This window comes from Monodelphis domestica, chromosome 1, assembly GCF_027887165.1.
Source record: "Monodelphis domestica isolate mMonDom1 chromosome 1, mMonDom1.pri, whole genome shotgun sequence".
In the NCBI taxonomy this organism is placed as follows: Eukaryota; Metazoa; Chordata; class Mammalia; order Didelphimorphia; family Didelphidae; genus Monodelphis; species Monodelphis domestica.
The window spans coordinates 421,034,518-421,050,595 of record NC_077227.1 but is presented as its reverse complement, the minus strand read 5'-3'; the positions used below and the strand labels follow the sequence as shown (position 1 = coordinate 421,050,595).

The following is a 16,078-nucleotide window of genomic DNA, read 5'->3' as shown; positions in this document are numbered from 1 at the left end:
ATGAAAAAGTTCTTCTGTGTAACTTTACACACAGTGCTGATATTCTAAAAAAAAAAAAACCCACCAAAAAAAACCCTCCCAAAACTTTTTGGGACCAAATTCTGTTTTTAATTGCATGTGTAGACGCTCTTAATAAAAGGTAGGTGCTCAAAATTGGGAATATGTAGAATTGTTTTGTTTGACTTAATTTCTAGGCACTAAATATAGAGTTTGGCTGGAGAGAAGAAAAAATTGCAAATCACAACATAGGTCACACTTCAACACACTACTTTACCATGCTTTAAGTTTGTTTATAGCACCTCTGAGGAAGCCTCCAATTTCTATCTGGTGCTCATTGCCTATTTATTGTTAGATTACATTTCGGTACAATGTTCAGGTACTTTCATTGTACAATAAATTATATGTTTGATGCAGTAAACTTGATTTTTTTTTGTTCATACGTGAAGACAATACTTGTCTATTAGTTAATCATGTTTTCCATGGAACTAGAATTTTACATAATAGGTACAGAAGAGTCTTGGATTTGGAATCTGAGGATTTTGGTTCTGCTTTGTGCTTCCTAAAAGATCTTGAGTAAGTCACTTGACTGCTTTGAGTTGGTCAAGGAGACTTCATTTTCCTCATTTTCAAAATGAGGATGAGAATAGATTATTTCTAGGGACTACTTCAAAATGCATGATCCTTGGGTTGTTTTTGTTGTTTTTTTTGTTTATCATATTAAACCCTTACTTTCCGTCTTTCAATCAATACTGTGTATCGTTTCCAAGACAGAAGGTCAATAAGGGCTAGTCAATGGGGGTTAAGTGACTTGCCTGGGGTCACACAGCTAGAAAGTATGAGGTTAAATTTGAACACAGGATTTCCCTTCTTTAGACCTGGCTCTCACTCCACTAAGCCACCTAGCTATCCCAAACCTAAGATCTTTTGAAAAACAAATGTCAAATGGATATTAAAGAGTATGATTTTACAAAATTCCTTTTTCAAATGAGCTCATATCTCTAGTATAGTGCAACTGTGATACCTTGTGGGTTTTACTAACAGTAGTATAGATTTAGAGATTGGTGTTACATAGTTAAAACTTATCAGCTTCCAACAGGAGAGTAAAAGCCTTCAATATGTTGCGTTTTTAATTTCTAATTTGGTTTGAACATAATTCAACCAATTACTGGTAGTGGAACACTGGTCTTGGAAGCAGGAAGGAGTCAAGAGTACTGGCCTGAAAGATGGTGATGGGGCAAGTCAGTATTTTTATCTGTAAAACAAGGGAGTGGGGCTAGCTCATTGGGTCAAATCTGGAGCTGAAATTAAAATTACTTCCCTCCCCCCATACCAGTAAAGAGACTTAAATCATTTGGGAGGCAACCAAAAATTCAGAAGGAATATCCAGTTTTTTCAGTGACTGATTTCTAGCTAGTGAGGTAGCATGAATTCCTAAATGTGGAAAATCAGAAAAATGCAAGCAGAAAGCTGAGCTATGCTGGGATGAAGCTAGAGAGATTAACACAGGTACTGATGTAGGGAATTGGGATTCCTCATATAAGGGACTCTCAAACATCTGAAAATTTATCCATGTTGTGTATTTTAGTCTTAAGTTTTTACTAATGCATGTGATACCACAAAATACCTAAGGTCAAGAAATGGGGCAATATGCTAGTATTAAAAACACTTGCATTTGTAAAAAATCATGTAAATTGCCTCTCCTTGTATTCTCCAGTGGGCTTAAAAAGCAGGTGCTTCCTTACTATCCAGGCTGAGAAAGTAAGATAGAAGTGGAAATAACAATGCTACTCGCTTTTTGGGTGATCTTGGGCAGCCTGCCTTACCTCTGAACCTCTTTGAGCCAGTTTCCCCTTCTAAAATGAGTTGGATTAGATGATATTCCCTTTACAGTCTTGAAGTTTAAACCTAAGGTCATGTCTTTGTCTTTCATTGAATATAAGAAGTGGTTTGATTTTCCCATACAAAAATTGCACTTAAGACAACTTTGTTTAATCTTTTTTATATGAAAATATATTTCACGCAAAACACAAACTTGATAAGATTAACAAATGTAGAGGAATTTAAATTCAGCAAGGTGTTCTGCTACATCAGTACAGACCTTTCAATTTACACCTTGCAATTTGAATTTCAAAGGAGTGATGTGTTTATAAAAGCCTGTGGCATTAGCTTCACACCCTGTTTCTAGTTTATGCATTGATATTTCCATATGTACAAATGTCTTACAAAAATCTTTGTTTCTGTAACATAAAACATGCCATCGTTAGGAAGAAGGGTCCTGGATCTGAGTTGGTTTCTAGCAAGGTCAGATATGAGGGACTCTGCCTTGCTAAATTAGTGAGGTAGTAGACATTTCCTCAGGTATGGATGGCAAAAAGTGTTCCCAGTAGTCTCTTGGGGCCAAGTCATTGTGACAAGGCCCTTCCCTGTGGGCACATAAAATAGCATAAGGATGAACTGAATAATAATGACAAATTTTACTTGAACCATATTTTTCTAACTAATAAACTAGCAAAATCGGCCAGGATTTTGTTGTGATAGTTCACATTTATAAGACACTTGGACATGGAGAAACAAAATTACAGGAATCTTCCCACTATTCCAAAAGTATTTAAACTGTTGCAAATGTTAGAATCATTGTGAAGTGTAACAAAGTTTGAGTTTTGAACTACTACCACCACTAATTTGATTGTAGCAATGGAATTTGTGGCATCCTTCTAATCTTTATGACTCAACTTCAGATTTAGAAGAAACTATATATAGTAAGGGCATTACTCCAGATTGTGCCAGAAGCAGGCATTTTCTTGGACAAAATTCCTAAGATTTCCACTTGAAGACCTCTAGTCTCCTGAAGTGCCTCAATTTTTTCTTTATCGAGATAATATTTGTAAGAGCGTTTGCCAGGCACATAGTACTAAATAAATGCTTATTCCCTTTACTTCTGGAGAACTTTAAAGATGCCTTACCTCTTGCCCCTGAAACAGAAAAATTCTGTTTCTTTCATGTGCCATCTGTTCAAATCTTAAGAGATCTATAATGTTCTTTACTAAGCTACCCCAAACAATCCCAAGGCAGTCTCCATGTATTTCTCTGGAACCCTTTCAGATTCTCCCATGTTTTGGAAAGTGAAACACTCATTTCAAAAGACACTGGTTTTGAGTAGGAAGTTTCTTTTTTGCCTTCTGAAGTTTGCACAGGGAAAAATACCATTTTGAGCAAAGTAGTGGATATAATAAGAACATCTTTCATTATTTATCTGGGGGACCTTTTGAAATATCTCCCACATCCATTACCCAAGAATCATGAAGAGTTAGGGCCAGTGGATCCAAAGAAGTGATGCTTCTTACCTGGTCCTTAGTGAGATGAGAGCCTTCAAGTAGGGAAATGTCTAGTTGTGACAAACTTGGCGCCAACAACGTAGAATCTGCAGTGTTACTGGTAACTAGTTCATCTAAAGCATCAACTTGTCTCTTCAAACTGTGTAAAGTGCCTTCAGTTTGTTGTTTGCCTTTCATTAAGGCCTCTGTTTGCCTGGACATAGAGGAGCGAAGCTGGGCCTGAAAATTGTTTTGTTCTAATTGTTAGAATGTCTACTTGAGCAGTCAAATACATTATAAAAATTACATTCTAATGCTATATAGCAGAAATGTACTAATTTAAAATCAGTGGCCACTGGAAGATTCTTCATCTGTAAAATGAATGGTTTGGACCAAATGATCTAAGGTCCTTCTATCTTTGAATCCTCAGAATTCTGACCCCAATACAGCAATTCTTGCTTTTATAGCACTTTAGAGCTGCCCAAATATTCCCCTCAAAACAACTCTGTAAGTTAGGGCAAGTGATTTAAAAGCTTCAGAGAAAGGAGATGCCAGAGGCAAGCACATGGTAGAGCTAAGCTGTGAATCCACATGTCTTGACTGATGTTGAAAAAGCTCTGGATTTGGACTGAAAAGACCCGTTTCCTTACCTGTAAGAGGAAGGGGTTGGACTAGATGATGTCTCTTCTAACTCTAAATCTATAATCTTTAGATCTGTACTAGAATATTCACTTGGCCACTTACACTGTACTGTAACTCATCAAATCGCTTCATCTTTGGGACTTTGCAGACCTCATCTGCAAACTGATCATTTCCAAGGTCATCTTATATCATTAAATCAGATGATCCCATGGCAGGTTTAATGCTATTTCCAATGTTATATCCCTCAACACTCCAGAACCAATGCTGTGTTTACTAGATATGTTTAGTGCTCAATTTAAGATATTCCACTATAGCAAGATGTTATGGAAATTATGCTAGTTCCAGCTGGGGGCCTGGAATAAAGCCACGGCTCTGCTCTCCTTACCACTGCTCAGACCTCAGGCAAGGACTTTAACCTCTTTGGTCCTTGGTTTCCTCGTCTCTAAAATGAGGCTGGATGAACTCTCAGCTACTTGTCACTTTTAAATACTCCTAATACTTCATCCTGATATTAGTGGCTCCCATACAAAATACAACCTTGAGTCTGTCTTCACGATGACGTAGTTTCTCTCTCATTGCTTCTCCGCGCCAGTGCTCATCCTTTGACAAGGGGAAAAAGTCGCCATAAGCAAACTTGCCTGTATTTGTCCAATGCCAAATTACCTCTCCTTCTCCCTGTGGGGCCCAGAATGATTTTTTCTAGAATTATCTTGTGAAGTCCTTTCCGTGTCATATAATGAGAGTAATTGCTCATCTGCATTGTTTCCCAACACGGAGCTCTCTATACTAGTGAAATCAAAGGTCTGGTTCCCCCCCCAAAACTCTGTGCTGAGCACTATATGCTGGGTCCCTGGCAGTCAAGATATAGCAGGATTGTGTCTTGACATGGAACTTGCAATCTAATGGTTAAAGTAAACGGGGCACTGTGAAACACAGAGGGGGGAAAGGGTAGGCTCTAGGGGATATTGAGAGGAGTTGCAAAGAGGAGTAACTGGAAAGAGGGATAAAGTATTTGGAGCAAGAGTCGTAAGTGCTTACCATAATGTGAACTTTGGATAAGTTTAGCTTCTCTTCAAAAGAATATTGGCACTCATTGGTGGAAAATGGGAAGTTCTCTTTCAAACTTTCCAATTCACTCTCTAGGGTTTCTGCTTTTTTAATAACAGTTTCTAGATCTTCTAGTGACTCTGGATGAGACTGGTTGAAATCCTTAAGACTAGTTTTGAGTTCACTTTTCACTTCATATTTTAGTAGCTTCATTGCGTCACTGATTTCCTTATGTCGTTGTTCCAAATCCTTTTGATTTTTTAGCTAAACAGTAATAAAAAGAGTTGGATAGTTTTAAGTAAGGAAGCTATCTAAACTTTATTTGGTCAGCGCTTCTGAGATGGTTTACATTAAGCTGTGTGTGGCATAGTAAAAAGAAGAGTGAACTTGTTTCATGACCTTTGGCGAGTCACTCCACTTCTGAGTTTCAGGCTCCTTTTATTGGTAAAATGAAGATGAAAACACATAGACTACCCACTGCTTAGGGGTATTATGAGGAAAATACTGTAAATCTTATGCGTCATGTATTCAATTCAATACATAGCAATGTGCTAGGTGCTAAAGGGAATGAAGATGAATCATAATAGTGCTTCAGGGTTTACAGAGTACATCCTATATTACCTCTGACATAGGCAATGAAATTATCATCCCATTTGATGGATGAGGAAAGTGAGACTTACAGAGATAAAAAGATTTGTGAATAGTCCAGTAGGAAAGCAGCCTGCTTCTCCCTGTTCTAAGGCACTTACAATCGAGTAGGGGGGAGGAGCAGAGTTAACTACACCACAAAGGAGAGCATAAAAAGGTCACCAGGGAAGGACTCTTAAAAGGAGGAGAATGGGCCGGACAGACAGATCTCCCACCTGTTTCTGCACTTCCAGATACTCAAACTGAATCTTATTGAGCTCCTTCATTAGGCGCTTGGCTTGCTCATGGTTATCTTGTGCAACTTGCTCAACTGCTGTCATTTCCTTCTGCATACAACTGTTCTCATGTTTTTGATCCTGTAAGAAGAGTTCAGTGACTGTGATAGATAATAACAAGGATTTCGATAGCATTCTTGTTTACATTGAACTTTCATCAAATCAGCTCACAGAACAAGTCCTGTTTTCAGTCGCTAAAAGGAGAAAATTGAATTTCAACCATGGTGGCAAGAAGGGAAAAAAAAAGGATTAGTGACCATGTCCATCCTTCCTACTTTCCCAAAGAAATAAGACTCAACTGCATTTCACCAAATGATACTGACTTAAATTCCCTATTTTATTTTTTAAACTTACTTTCTGTCTTAGTTTCACTCCTAAGATAGAAGAGCAGCACAAGCTAGATAATCAGGGCTAAGTGACTTGTCCAGGGTCACAGAGTGAGGAAGTGTCTAAGGCCACATTTGAATCCAAGTTTTCAAGACTCCAAGCCTGGTGCTCTATCTCCTGTGCTACCTAGCCACCCCCAGAGGCAGGATTTTAATCCAGGCCTTCTGATTCCAATGCTAAGGACTGGGCTGGAAAATCTCCAAGATTTTTTTCTAGCATTAATCTTGACATTAACCCCAAGAATACATGAGATTCCTCTGTGGCTAGTGTATTGTGAGCCTTGGTGACTATAGGGCATTATTCCGCTAGCCTGATATGGTCGTCTGCCCATAGGAAAGAGGAGAGAATACCACACGAGGATGTTCCCCAGTCTTTGTGCTGCTCTAGGATCCAAAGTCAGAAAACCAAGGCAATGTCATACATACGAGAAGGGCTTTTTCCATTTGGGTCCGTTGGGTCCTGATGGCTTCTTTCAGGCCTATAATTTGTTTTTCAGCTTTCTCCTTCTCAAACCGGAAACAGCTCTGAAGGTGGCTTATATCGGCCTTGGAGAGGTCCATTTCTTGTTGCAGAGTTAAGAGTTCACTTGATTTTTTTAGTAATTGCTCTTCACGTTCTGAGAGCTGAAGTCCTAGAATAAATATTTTTGAGCAGGTTTAGCCAATAGCCCTAATGCCAGCCATGGGAATGTGGTATGAGTGGGAAGGATTACATAATCCAAGTTTCCCCAAATCCTTGCAATATGGAACCCTTATATTAATGCTTATTTATAGTTAATTTGGTTCTTCCACCAAGTAGCTACATGATCTTGGGCAAGCCACTGTTTCTTTCTGGGTCTCTGTAAAAGACGGTTAGATGAAATGATTTCGGACTTCCTCTCCAGCTCTAACATTCTATAGTCTTAACAGTCTATGTACAGTAGGTGGCGGAACTAGGTAGCTAGGTGGTGACTAGAGCACTGGGCATGGAGTGAGGAAGATGAGTTCAAATCCAATCTTAGACACTTGCTGGCTATGTAACCCTTGGCAAGACACTTAAACCTCTCTTTGCCTCAGTTTCCTCATCTATAAAGTGGGGATAATTAGCCCTTACCACATGTGGTGAGTATCAAATGAGATAATTATAAAGCATCTAGCACGAAGCAAGTACACTAAAATGTTAGTTGTTATTATTCTGTTTGAAGGTTCTTTCTAGCTCTAATAATTTATGAATCTAAAGTGTGCCAAGGCTCTAACTTGGGCTTTTTGAAGACCTACATAGACTTTGCATGGGTTCACTTGCCTTTGCTTACTTTCCTGCCACCTTCCATCTAAAATGTCTAATCTACAAAGTCATCCAAAAATCTCTAAAAGACATTTCAGGCAGCATAGGATATTTCTGTCTCAAAGAGCTAAGGGAGCTTACAAGTAGCAGAGGAAACCTGACATGATGATTCTATTTGGATTTATATGTCAAACATAGCCTTCTAAAAGTTCCTCCTTAGAATATGAATTTATTGAAAATCCCAGACTGCTCACTGATTCTAGGTCAGTTAATTCTTAGTGAGTATAAAACCATGTTTTACTAAAGTAGCTGAGAGGGGCAGCTGGGTGGCTCAGTGGATTGAGAGTAAGGCCCACAGGTGGGAGGTCCTGGGTTCAAATCTGATATCAGATACTTCCTAGCTGTGTGACTCTTGGCAAGTCACTTAACCCCCCCCCCCCCCCCCCAATTGCCTAGCCCTTACCACTCTTTTGCCTTAGATTGAAAAAAAAAAAAACCCTATTCTTTTCCCTACTTCTAGTCAAGATGGTACTTGCATGACAGGCATATATGGTCCATATTCAAAAGGCCTTTTCAACTTCATAGAATCCATCAATAGCTCAAGTTCCACTGGTAAAGCCTTCAAGAAACCAGGGTCAAGGTCATAATACAATGAAGCATATCAAAGGAAAAATTATGTATGTTGTAGTTTTTTTTTTTTACTAAATTTTAAAAAGATCTTAAAAATAGAAAGAGTTCTATATTTGGAATAGAGGACATTAGTTCAAACCTTGATTCTATCATCTGCTGCTTTTTTTGACTCTGGGCAGGTGACACTGAACCTCCCAGGTCCTTAATTTCCCTTATCTATAAAATGAGCAGGTTAGACTGAATATTCTTCTAAGATTTCAAGTCCTCAAAATTTTCAAAAATAAAATTAACAGAAAGTCCCAAGATTAACCTTCCTCTTCTCATGGCTCATTTTCTTAAAAGGAACTATTTTACGATCTAATAACTAAAGCACTAAATCAAACTTAGAACAGGGTCTTGGTCTCCTTTTATATAGTTCAAAACTCACATTGGTAACTCTTGGTCATTCTGTAGGCCTGTATGAGTCATGTGGTAGCACTTACTGGTCTGGTTTAGTGTCATCTCCAAGGTTGCACTCCATTTTTCCTCTTCTTTCAGGGTCTTGACTCTCTCTTCTGCCAGTGCCACCTTTGAGATCACTTGTTCCAATTTGCTTTTTTGACTCGCCAGTTCCCAATCCAGCAACTGTTGCTGGTCTTTCAATTTTGCTTTACAGGCTTCTAATTTTGCTTCTTCATTTTCTATTTCTGTTTGGATTTGATGAAGATACTAAACAAACAAAGTTAGATTAATAAGCCTGGTATAGTAAAATAAAAAGCTTATGGAACTTAAGAGTTAGGAGAGAGCATAGACGCCATCTAGTTCAACCCAAGATGCCATGTGCTACCCACCCACTATTTGTGAAGTTTTTCAAACCAAGAGGAGAATTTTGTCTTCATTAAGTTTTGACTTACTTCATTTGGCCCACACTACCAGTCTACTGAGATCTTTTTGAATTTGGAGTTTGTCACTCAGCGAAAGTATTAAGTTAGCTCTCACTCCAAGCTTTCCTTCATTCACAGGTTTGACGAGCATACTACCCATGCCATCATCCCAGTCACTAATAAAAATGTTAAGCAACATAGGGCCGTTGACACACTCCAGGAGTACTCCATTAAAGACCTCCTGATATTCGATGATTCTAAGGTTTCGTGACATTGAAATATGTGTTTTTAATTTGTGTTCTCTTAGAAACAAGGCGTAGGGAATGGAGTAAAGTGAGCTATTAGCAACCTCTGCCCAGGTTAAGTTTTTATGTTGTTGTATAGTACATCTAAGAGACAGTGTGGCTTGGGGGATGGAATGCTGGATCAAGAAGATGTGGCTCAAATTTGACCTCTGACAATTATCTATATATCTCTGGATGAGTCATTTAACTTCTATGTGCCTCTGGCAAGTCCTAGGACTTATCTACTAGAAGTCATAGCTTAAGTTATGATCTGCTTTGATGAACAGAGTATACAGGCAAAGGAAATTCCCTACACTGATCAAATAACAGATTCTTTGGGTTCTTGTGTGATATAGTTATATACTCTGTCAATCCTCATTTACCCCTTCCTCTTGGGCAAGTCTTTTTTTCCTTTCTTCAATCTCACTCTGAAGTATCTGTAGTTGCAATTGCTTCTTTTCTTCTTGCTCCTGGCATTCGTGGAGCTTCTTCATCTGTTCACCGATGTTACCTTTCAGGTTGCCTTGCTCACTCAGCAAGTCACTCTGATGTTGTGAAGTCACTTCCAGATCCTATATGTGAAGAAAAAGTTTAGAACTAATTATGTATACAACTGCCCAAAGCAGAATACCTTCATTATTCAATTTAGACTAAATGTTTTTTTTTTCCCCCAAAAGACCAGCAATGTGATGTAATGGAGAAAGCAAGTAGAATTGGAACTTGCTTGCTGTGTGACCTTCAGCAAATCACTGAACAGTTGAACCTCGGTTTCCCATACATAAAACCAGAAGTAATATTTGGAGTACCTATTTTCATAGAGCTGTAGGGAAAGTGCTCTGGAAACAGAAAAGTGCTTCAAAAATATTATAATTATAAATCTTAGCAACCTTTATCTTTATCTGCATGACTTTAAATGGTTATGAATACAGGTGAGGTATAATAAAGAAATGACTGTCATTTTCCAACCGTATATTTGGAGATTCTAATTCTCTTGTTTTTTAAATATTCAGACTTCAGCACCCATATGTTACTCATTAATAAATGTAAATTCATATATAAAAAATTATGATGTGCACTATATTATCAAGGGAGACATTTCAATTCAGTTGTACATTTATTGGGTGTCTGCCATGTCTGTAGCCCTGTGTTAGGTACTATGGCAGAAATGAAATTGCCAAGGAGTCCCTGCCTTAAGGAGCTTACATTCTAGTAGGGGATAGTCAGTGTAGCTTTCTCATCTTGTCTCATGCTACTCCCCATCATGTATTCAATGTTTTACACAGAGCCTTGGGTACTTGAATTCTGGCTCCGCCACAAATCAGATTAGGCAAGTCACTTCCATTCTCTGTCTTCACTTTCCTTAACTGTAAAACGAAAGTAATCTGATACTCTGCCTACCTCATTGGCTCATAGTTTGTGGTGGAACTCATGTAAAAAATGTAGGTAAAAAGTACTTTGTAAAGCATAAGATCTATATGTTAAACTGTTATTATTGTCTATTCTCTGTATATTATAAGAGGGGTGAGTAGTAGCAAAATGTAAATGATTAACTTATTTATCTCAATGGTTTAGATTTGATAGAATTAAAAAAAAGAGCCAAGGCTAGTCATCTGTTGTGTTTTATGTTTCAATTAACTGCTTGACTTCAAAGATTAGTATCCTATAACAACTCCCAGATTATACTCTAATAATTTTACCTCTTCTGTCATCTTCAACTCATCTTGAACACGAATGAGTTCATCTTTTAGGGACTCTAATTCTTCTCTTTTTTCTGAAACAAAGAATTTTTCACTTTGTGAAATGGGAAATACTTACTGAGGCTATTTAGGATAGCTATACCTAGAAAAAACACCCAGTCTAGTAGTCCTTTTATTATTTGTCCTGCCAAGATAGACCCAGGCAACTAATAAACATTTATTAAGCACCTACTCTGTGCTAAATTGTGAGTCTACAGTATCTAGTTTATTCAGTGGATCATCTTACCTAAGCCTATTTAAATGCCTTTAAATTTTTATTTATTTATTTTTTAAATTCAATTTTATTTTATCTTTAGTTCTAAATTATCTTCCCTTCTCCCACCTATTGAGAAGTCAAGAAAAACAAAACCCACACAAATATGAAGAGTCATCAAACAAACTCCTGAATTAGCCATGTCCAAAAAAAAAAGGAAAAAGAAAGTTCTGAATTTATCTAACTATACTATTATTTAGTTGACATTTTTCCACTTTGTCCATTTGAAAAACAGAAGAAAGTCTGTTAAATGCTTTGATAAAATTAAAGTATATGTACAATGTATCCCTGATCTACCAGGCAAAAAGAGAAATGAGATTAATCTGGCATGATATATATATATATATATTTATAAAAACCCTTACCTTCCGTCTTGGAGTCAATACTGTGTATTGGCTCCAAGGCAGAAGAGTGGTAAGGGCTAGGCAATGGGGGTCAAGTGACTTGCCCAGGGTCACACAGCTGGGAAGTGGCTGAAGCCAGATTTGAACCTAGGACCTCCCGTCTCTAGGACTGGTTCTCAATCCACTGTGCTACCCAGCTGCCCCCCTGGCATGATATTTTTGATGAAACTATACCAGTTCTTGGTGATTACCACATCTTCTTTGGGACACAAGCCTGAAATACTCTGAAGATAGCCCCTCATCATATCTTGATTACCTTGTAGGTGTTGCTGCATGTTGGCAATATCTTTGTGCAAGGAGAGCTTGTCTCTGTTTAGCTGGTCCACTTCCTGCTGCAGTTTCCTGACATCCAGCTCCATCCTTTCCAAGTTAGATGTGGCTATTCTGCTGCTATCTTCCGTAGCTGCTAACATTCTACCAAGAACAGAGAGAAACTCAAAAATAGCCATAACATAACATTAAACAAGACGAAGACCCCCCCCATATTTTGCATATAACATTATATTTTATCAATGTGCAATTATGGGGCCTGAGGAGGAGCCTCTATCCTTCCAGTAGCATCTGTAAAGTGAGAAGAGCATGATACTTAATGGGCACATTAATTCTTCCTCTGCCACAAATCTCTAAGTCCCTTTACCTCTAAGGGGCTTAGTTTTCCTTTTCTATGAAATGAGGGGGGGTTGGATTAGATGATATCATAAGTCTTCTTTTCTTCCAGTTCTGATAGTCTATATTCTAACATTCTGTACCTTGTGGTCCCTTTCCTAAGTTATCATTCCAGGTGCTACATTCTAAGGTCTAGCTCTAATAGCCTATGAATGTTTCTTTTCGAGGGTGATTCTATTGTACACTTTCTTTAGGTTAGAGAATAACAACAATTACCACCAAAACAACTCGTGTTCATGGAGCATTTCTGGGTTAATCTCATTTAATTCCTGGGTCTATCAGGATGGGAGCATAAGAAATATTATCACTTTTAATGCATAAGGAGACTACAACTCAGACTGGTGCAGTGACTTGCAGTTGAGAAAACAGTTGAGAATTGAACAAATTATCTTCAGGCTCCGAGTCTGACAGGCACAGCAAAGAGAGTGCTGGATCTGGAGTTGGGAAGAGCCAAGTTCAAATATGGTCTCAGACGCTCACTAGCTGTGTGTCCTCGAGTAAATTACTGAACTTCTATCAATCTCAGTTGATAGATTTTCAATTTCTTCTTCTGCAAAATGAAGATAAGACTTGTATCTGCCTTCTCTGAGTTGTGAGATAAGATTTGTAAAGGACTTTCTAAACCTCAAAATGCTATAAAAAGAGTAGCTATTACTTCTACTGTTATTATTATTGTTGTTGTTTTTGCTGTTACTACTATTATTACCATTTTATCAGACTGCCTTGGAAAAGGTTCACTAAATTGAAACCATATAAAGTTACATAGACACCAAATCATCCAGAGGGTAGCTATATGGCAGTGTCAGGAGAGGTCTATTGAAAAAATTACCCACTTGGGGATATTACCTAGCCCTCATCTTCAGGATTTCCTCATCATTCCTTCTCTCACCTTTTGGCTTGCTCCAACTTTTTCTCCAAACTTTCACAGTTCTCTTCAAGATCTTCCTTTTCCTCACTCAAAGCTTCCACATTGGCTTGCAAGGTAGTTACTTCCGATGTCAGCTGACTGATTTCTTGTTTCTCCTTTTCCAAAAGCTGTCTCTGCCACTCAACTTCCTCTCTCTGGCGCTGGGCAGTGCGCTGCACTTTCTCCAATTCCAAATTCTCCTAAGGAAGAGGATATAGAACATTAGATGGCTCAAGGGAACCGAAGGGCTGAAGTTTTCAGAGGGCAGCTCAACCAGAGTTTTTGTTTTTTACCTGTACCAACTCGATTTGTGTCTTCTCTAGTTCAGTCATTTTTTGGTTACGTTGCACTTTCAGGAATTGCAACTCATTGTTTTCATGCTGCAACTTGTCCATAAAATTTTTCATCTCTAATACCCAGAAACAAGGCAAAGAACAATATATATTAGAGAATATTAGACCACAAGTCACAAAATTAGAGAATGTTTAGCTGGAAGGGGCCTTAAAACAAAGAATGGTAGAACAGGAATAGATCTTGGACTATTGAAGATTAGAACACAGATATTTAGGACATTGATCACAAAATGTTAAAACTGGATTTTTGTTGATGAGTTCAAAGAGGCAAAGTACCCACACTCACGGATGCAAAACAAACAAATGGAAAGCCAATTCTACCTACTTCTTCAGATTCCCTATCTATTGTTCTTTCTACTACACTGCCCATGATCACAGCAATTTAAATGTACCTGTTTTATGCCTACATATTTGTCCTGCAAGTTCATGAAGGATCTCCTCTTCTTTTCCAATTTCCTGTGTAGTGAGTGAGAGTTGTGTTTTCTTTTCACTTATCTGGACATTCAATTCTGCTTTCTGAAAATTCAGTTCTTCCAAGAGCGACTTTATTTCCTGCACAATCATTGTAGCAAAAGTAGTTGAGGAGAGAAGAAAAACAATATGGTTTATGATGAGAAGTTCCATTAATGTAAGGCCTACTCATAAATACACACTAAAATTTATAATTTTTCTCATATTTTAAACTTATTGAGGGCAAAGATTATTCCTCCTTCTTTGGTACTTTTAGATTTTTTAAGGATAAGATTATATCATATAGATTGCTTGTGAGTACAAAGATGAATAAGGAGGTGGATAGACAACCACTAAAGAGCAGACAATAAAATATTTAAAAACAGATCATATTCTTCTCACTGTTATGGGCAAGAGATATATTCTTTTTTCCCCTTTTTATTTGTTTGCTGGTTACATTAAAATACCCAGATATCTCACCTCCTCCCTCTCTTCCCCACTTTATAGAAGGCATACCTGACAAAAAAAGTATATATAAATTATATCATCTTTCTGTTTATCAGTTCTTTCTTTATCAGTTCTTTCTCACGTGTTATTCTTAAATATTAATTCCATAGCTCTATATGATATTCTCTTGGTTCTACTCATTACTCATCTTGCTCTTCATTATTTCATGTAGGTCTTTCCAAGTTTAAAAAAAAAGTATCTTGCTCATCATTTCTTAGGGCACAGTAGTATTCCATCACAATCATATACCACAACTTGTTCAGCCATTCCTCAATTGATGGACAGTCTCTCAATTTCTAGTTCTTTGCCACCATAAAAATGGCTACTTATCTACTTTGGAATATATAGGTGCTTTTTTCCTTTTTCCCTGAGCTAGGAGATGTATTATTATTATTTTATTAAACCCATACTTTCTTAAAATTGATACTCTATTGTTCATGGAGCTGTGAAATGTTACAACCATTTTGAAAAGCAATTTGGAATGATGCAAATAAAGTGATTAAAATGTCCATACTCTCTAAACCAGACTTCATTATTAGGTTCATATCTGAAGGAGGTCATTGACAAGAAGAAAGTCTGTAGATACTTCAAAATATTTATAGGAACACTTTTTGTGGTAGCAAAGAATTAGAAACAAAGAAGATGCCCATCAATTGGGGAATGACTAAACAAACTATGGTACATGAATATAATGGAATTTATGCTATAAGAAATATTGTGGGATATACCATATAGAAAAGCATAGACAGATCTAGATGAACTAATATAGCAGAGCCAAGAAAACAACAAATACAGTAATTACAATAATGTAAATAGAAAGAACTACACAAGAAAAGAGAACTGTAACAAAAAAATTATAAAAATCATGCAGGACTCAAATGAATTAATATGGGAAGCAACCACCAACCTAACCCTTTTTCAGAGAGGTGGGAGGTCTATGTGTTACACATTGCACATATTTTTGGACTTTTTTCAATAGATTCAACAGTTGTGCAGATATTTTTCTCTCTAAAAAAATTCTATTTGTCATATGGGATGACTCTCAGGGAGTAGGAAGGAAAGTGATACTTGGGATAATTATGGTGATATAAAAAACAGAAAATGTCAATAAAATCTTATTCTTAAAAAGTACATGTGCAAAAGAATAAACATGGTCATAAAGAAGAAATATGAGAAGACATCTCCATCCTATTCCTTTGAAATGTAGGCGATAGCTGTGGGAAACTGCATATGTTTTCACTTTTTTTTAATGCATTGATTAGTTTAGGTAATTTTTAAAGAATTCCTCTTTTTTTCTTTAAAAATAACTGTTATATGTGATGTCTCTCTGGGAGGGGTAAAGAGAAGATACTGGAAGAAATTCTGATATTAAAAAAAGATGCTTTAAATTATATTTTAATAAGAAAGTAATATTTAAATATTTAGAAT

The 16,078-nt window shown here is 37.2% G+C and overlaps 1 protein-coding gene across 10 annotated transcripts in view; it reads right to left on the bottom strand.

Annotated features, from left to right (window-relative positions):
• The window catches only part of CNTRL (centriolin), a 144,834-nt gene that overhangs the window by 35,914 nt on the left and 92,842 nt on the right, over window positions 1–16,078 (bottom strand). For 6 of the 10 annotated variants that reach the window (XR_458111.3, XM_007474565.3, XM_007474566.3 and 3 more), the window contains 12 exons: window positions 14,086–14,245; window positions 13,634–13,749; window positions 13,323–13,540; window positions 12,024–12,181; window positions 11,051–11,124; window positions 9,737–9,925; window positions 8,689–8,914; window positions 6,739–6,944; window positions 5,867–6,007; window positions 4,995–5,267; window positions 4,494–4,631; window positions 3,345–3,554 (listed from right to left, as the gene is read on the bottom strand). Coding sequence is in view for 9 of the 10 variants with exons in the window: in XM_007474565.3 (XP_007474627.2) it covers window positions 3,345–3,554; window positions 4,494–4,631; window positions 4,995–5,267; window positions 5,867–6,007; window positions 6,739–6,944; window positions 8,689–8,914; window positions 9,737–9,925; window positions 11,051–11,124; window positions 12,024–12,181; window positions 13,323–13,540; window positions 13,634–13,749; window positions 14,086–14,245 (2,109 nt within the window). In the remaining variant the exon portion in view is untranslated. Of the gene's footprint in view, window positions 1–1,983; window positions 2,424–3,344; window positions 3,555–4,493; window positions 4,632–4,994; window positions 5,268–5,866; window positions 6,008–6,738; window positions 6,945–8,045; window positions 8,196–8,688; window positions 8,915–9,736; window positions 9,926–11,050; window positions 11,125–12,023; window positions 12,182–13,322; window positions 13,541–13,633; window positions 13,750–14,085; window positions 14,246–16,078 lie in introns of those variants that run through there. The other 4 variants (XM_007474570.3, XM_056812034.1, XM_056812033.1 and 1 more) reach the window with 4 other exon arrangements.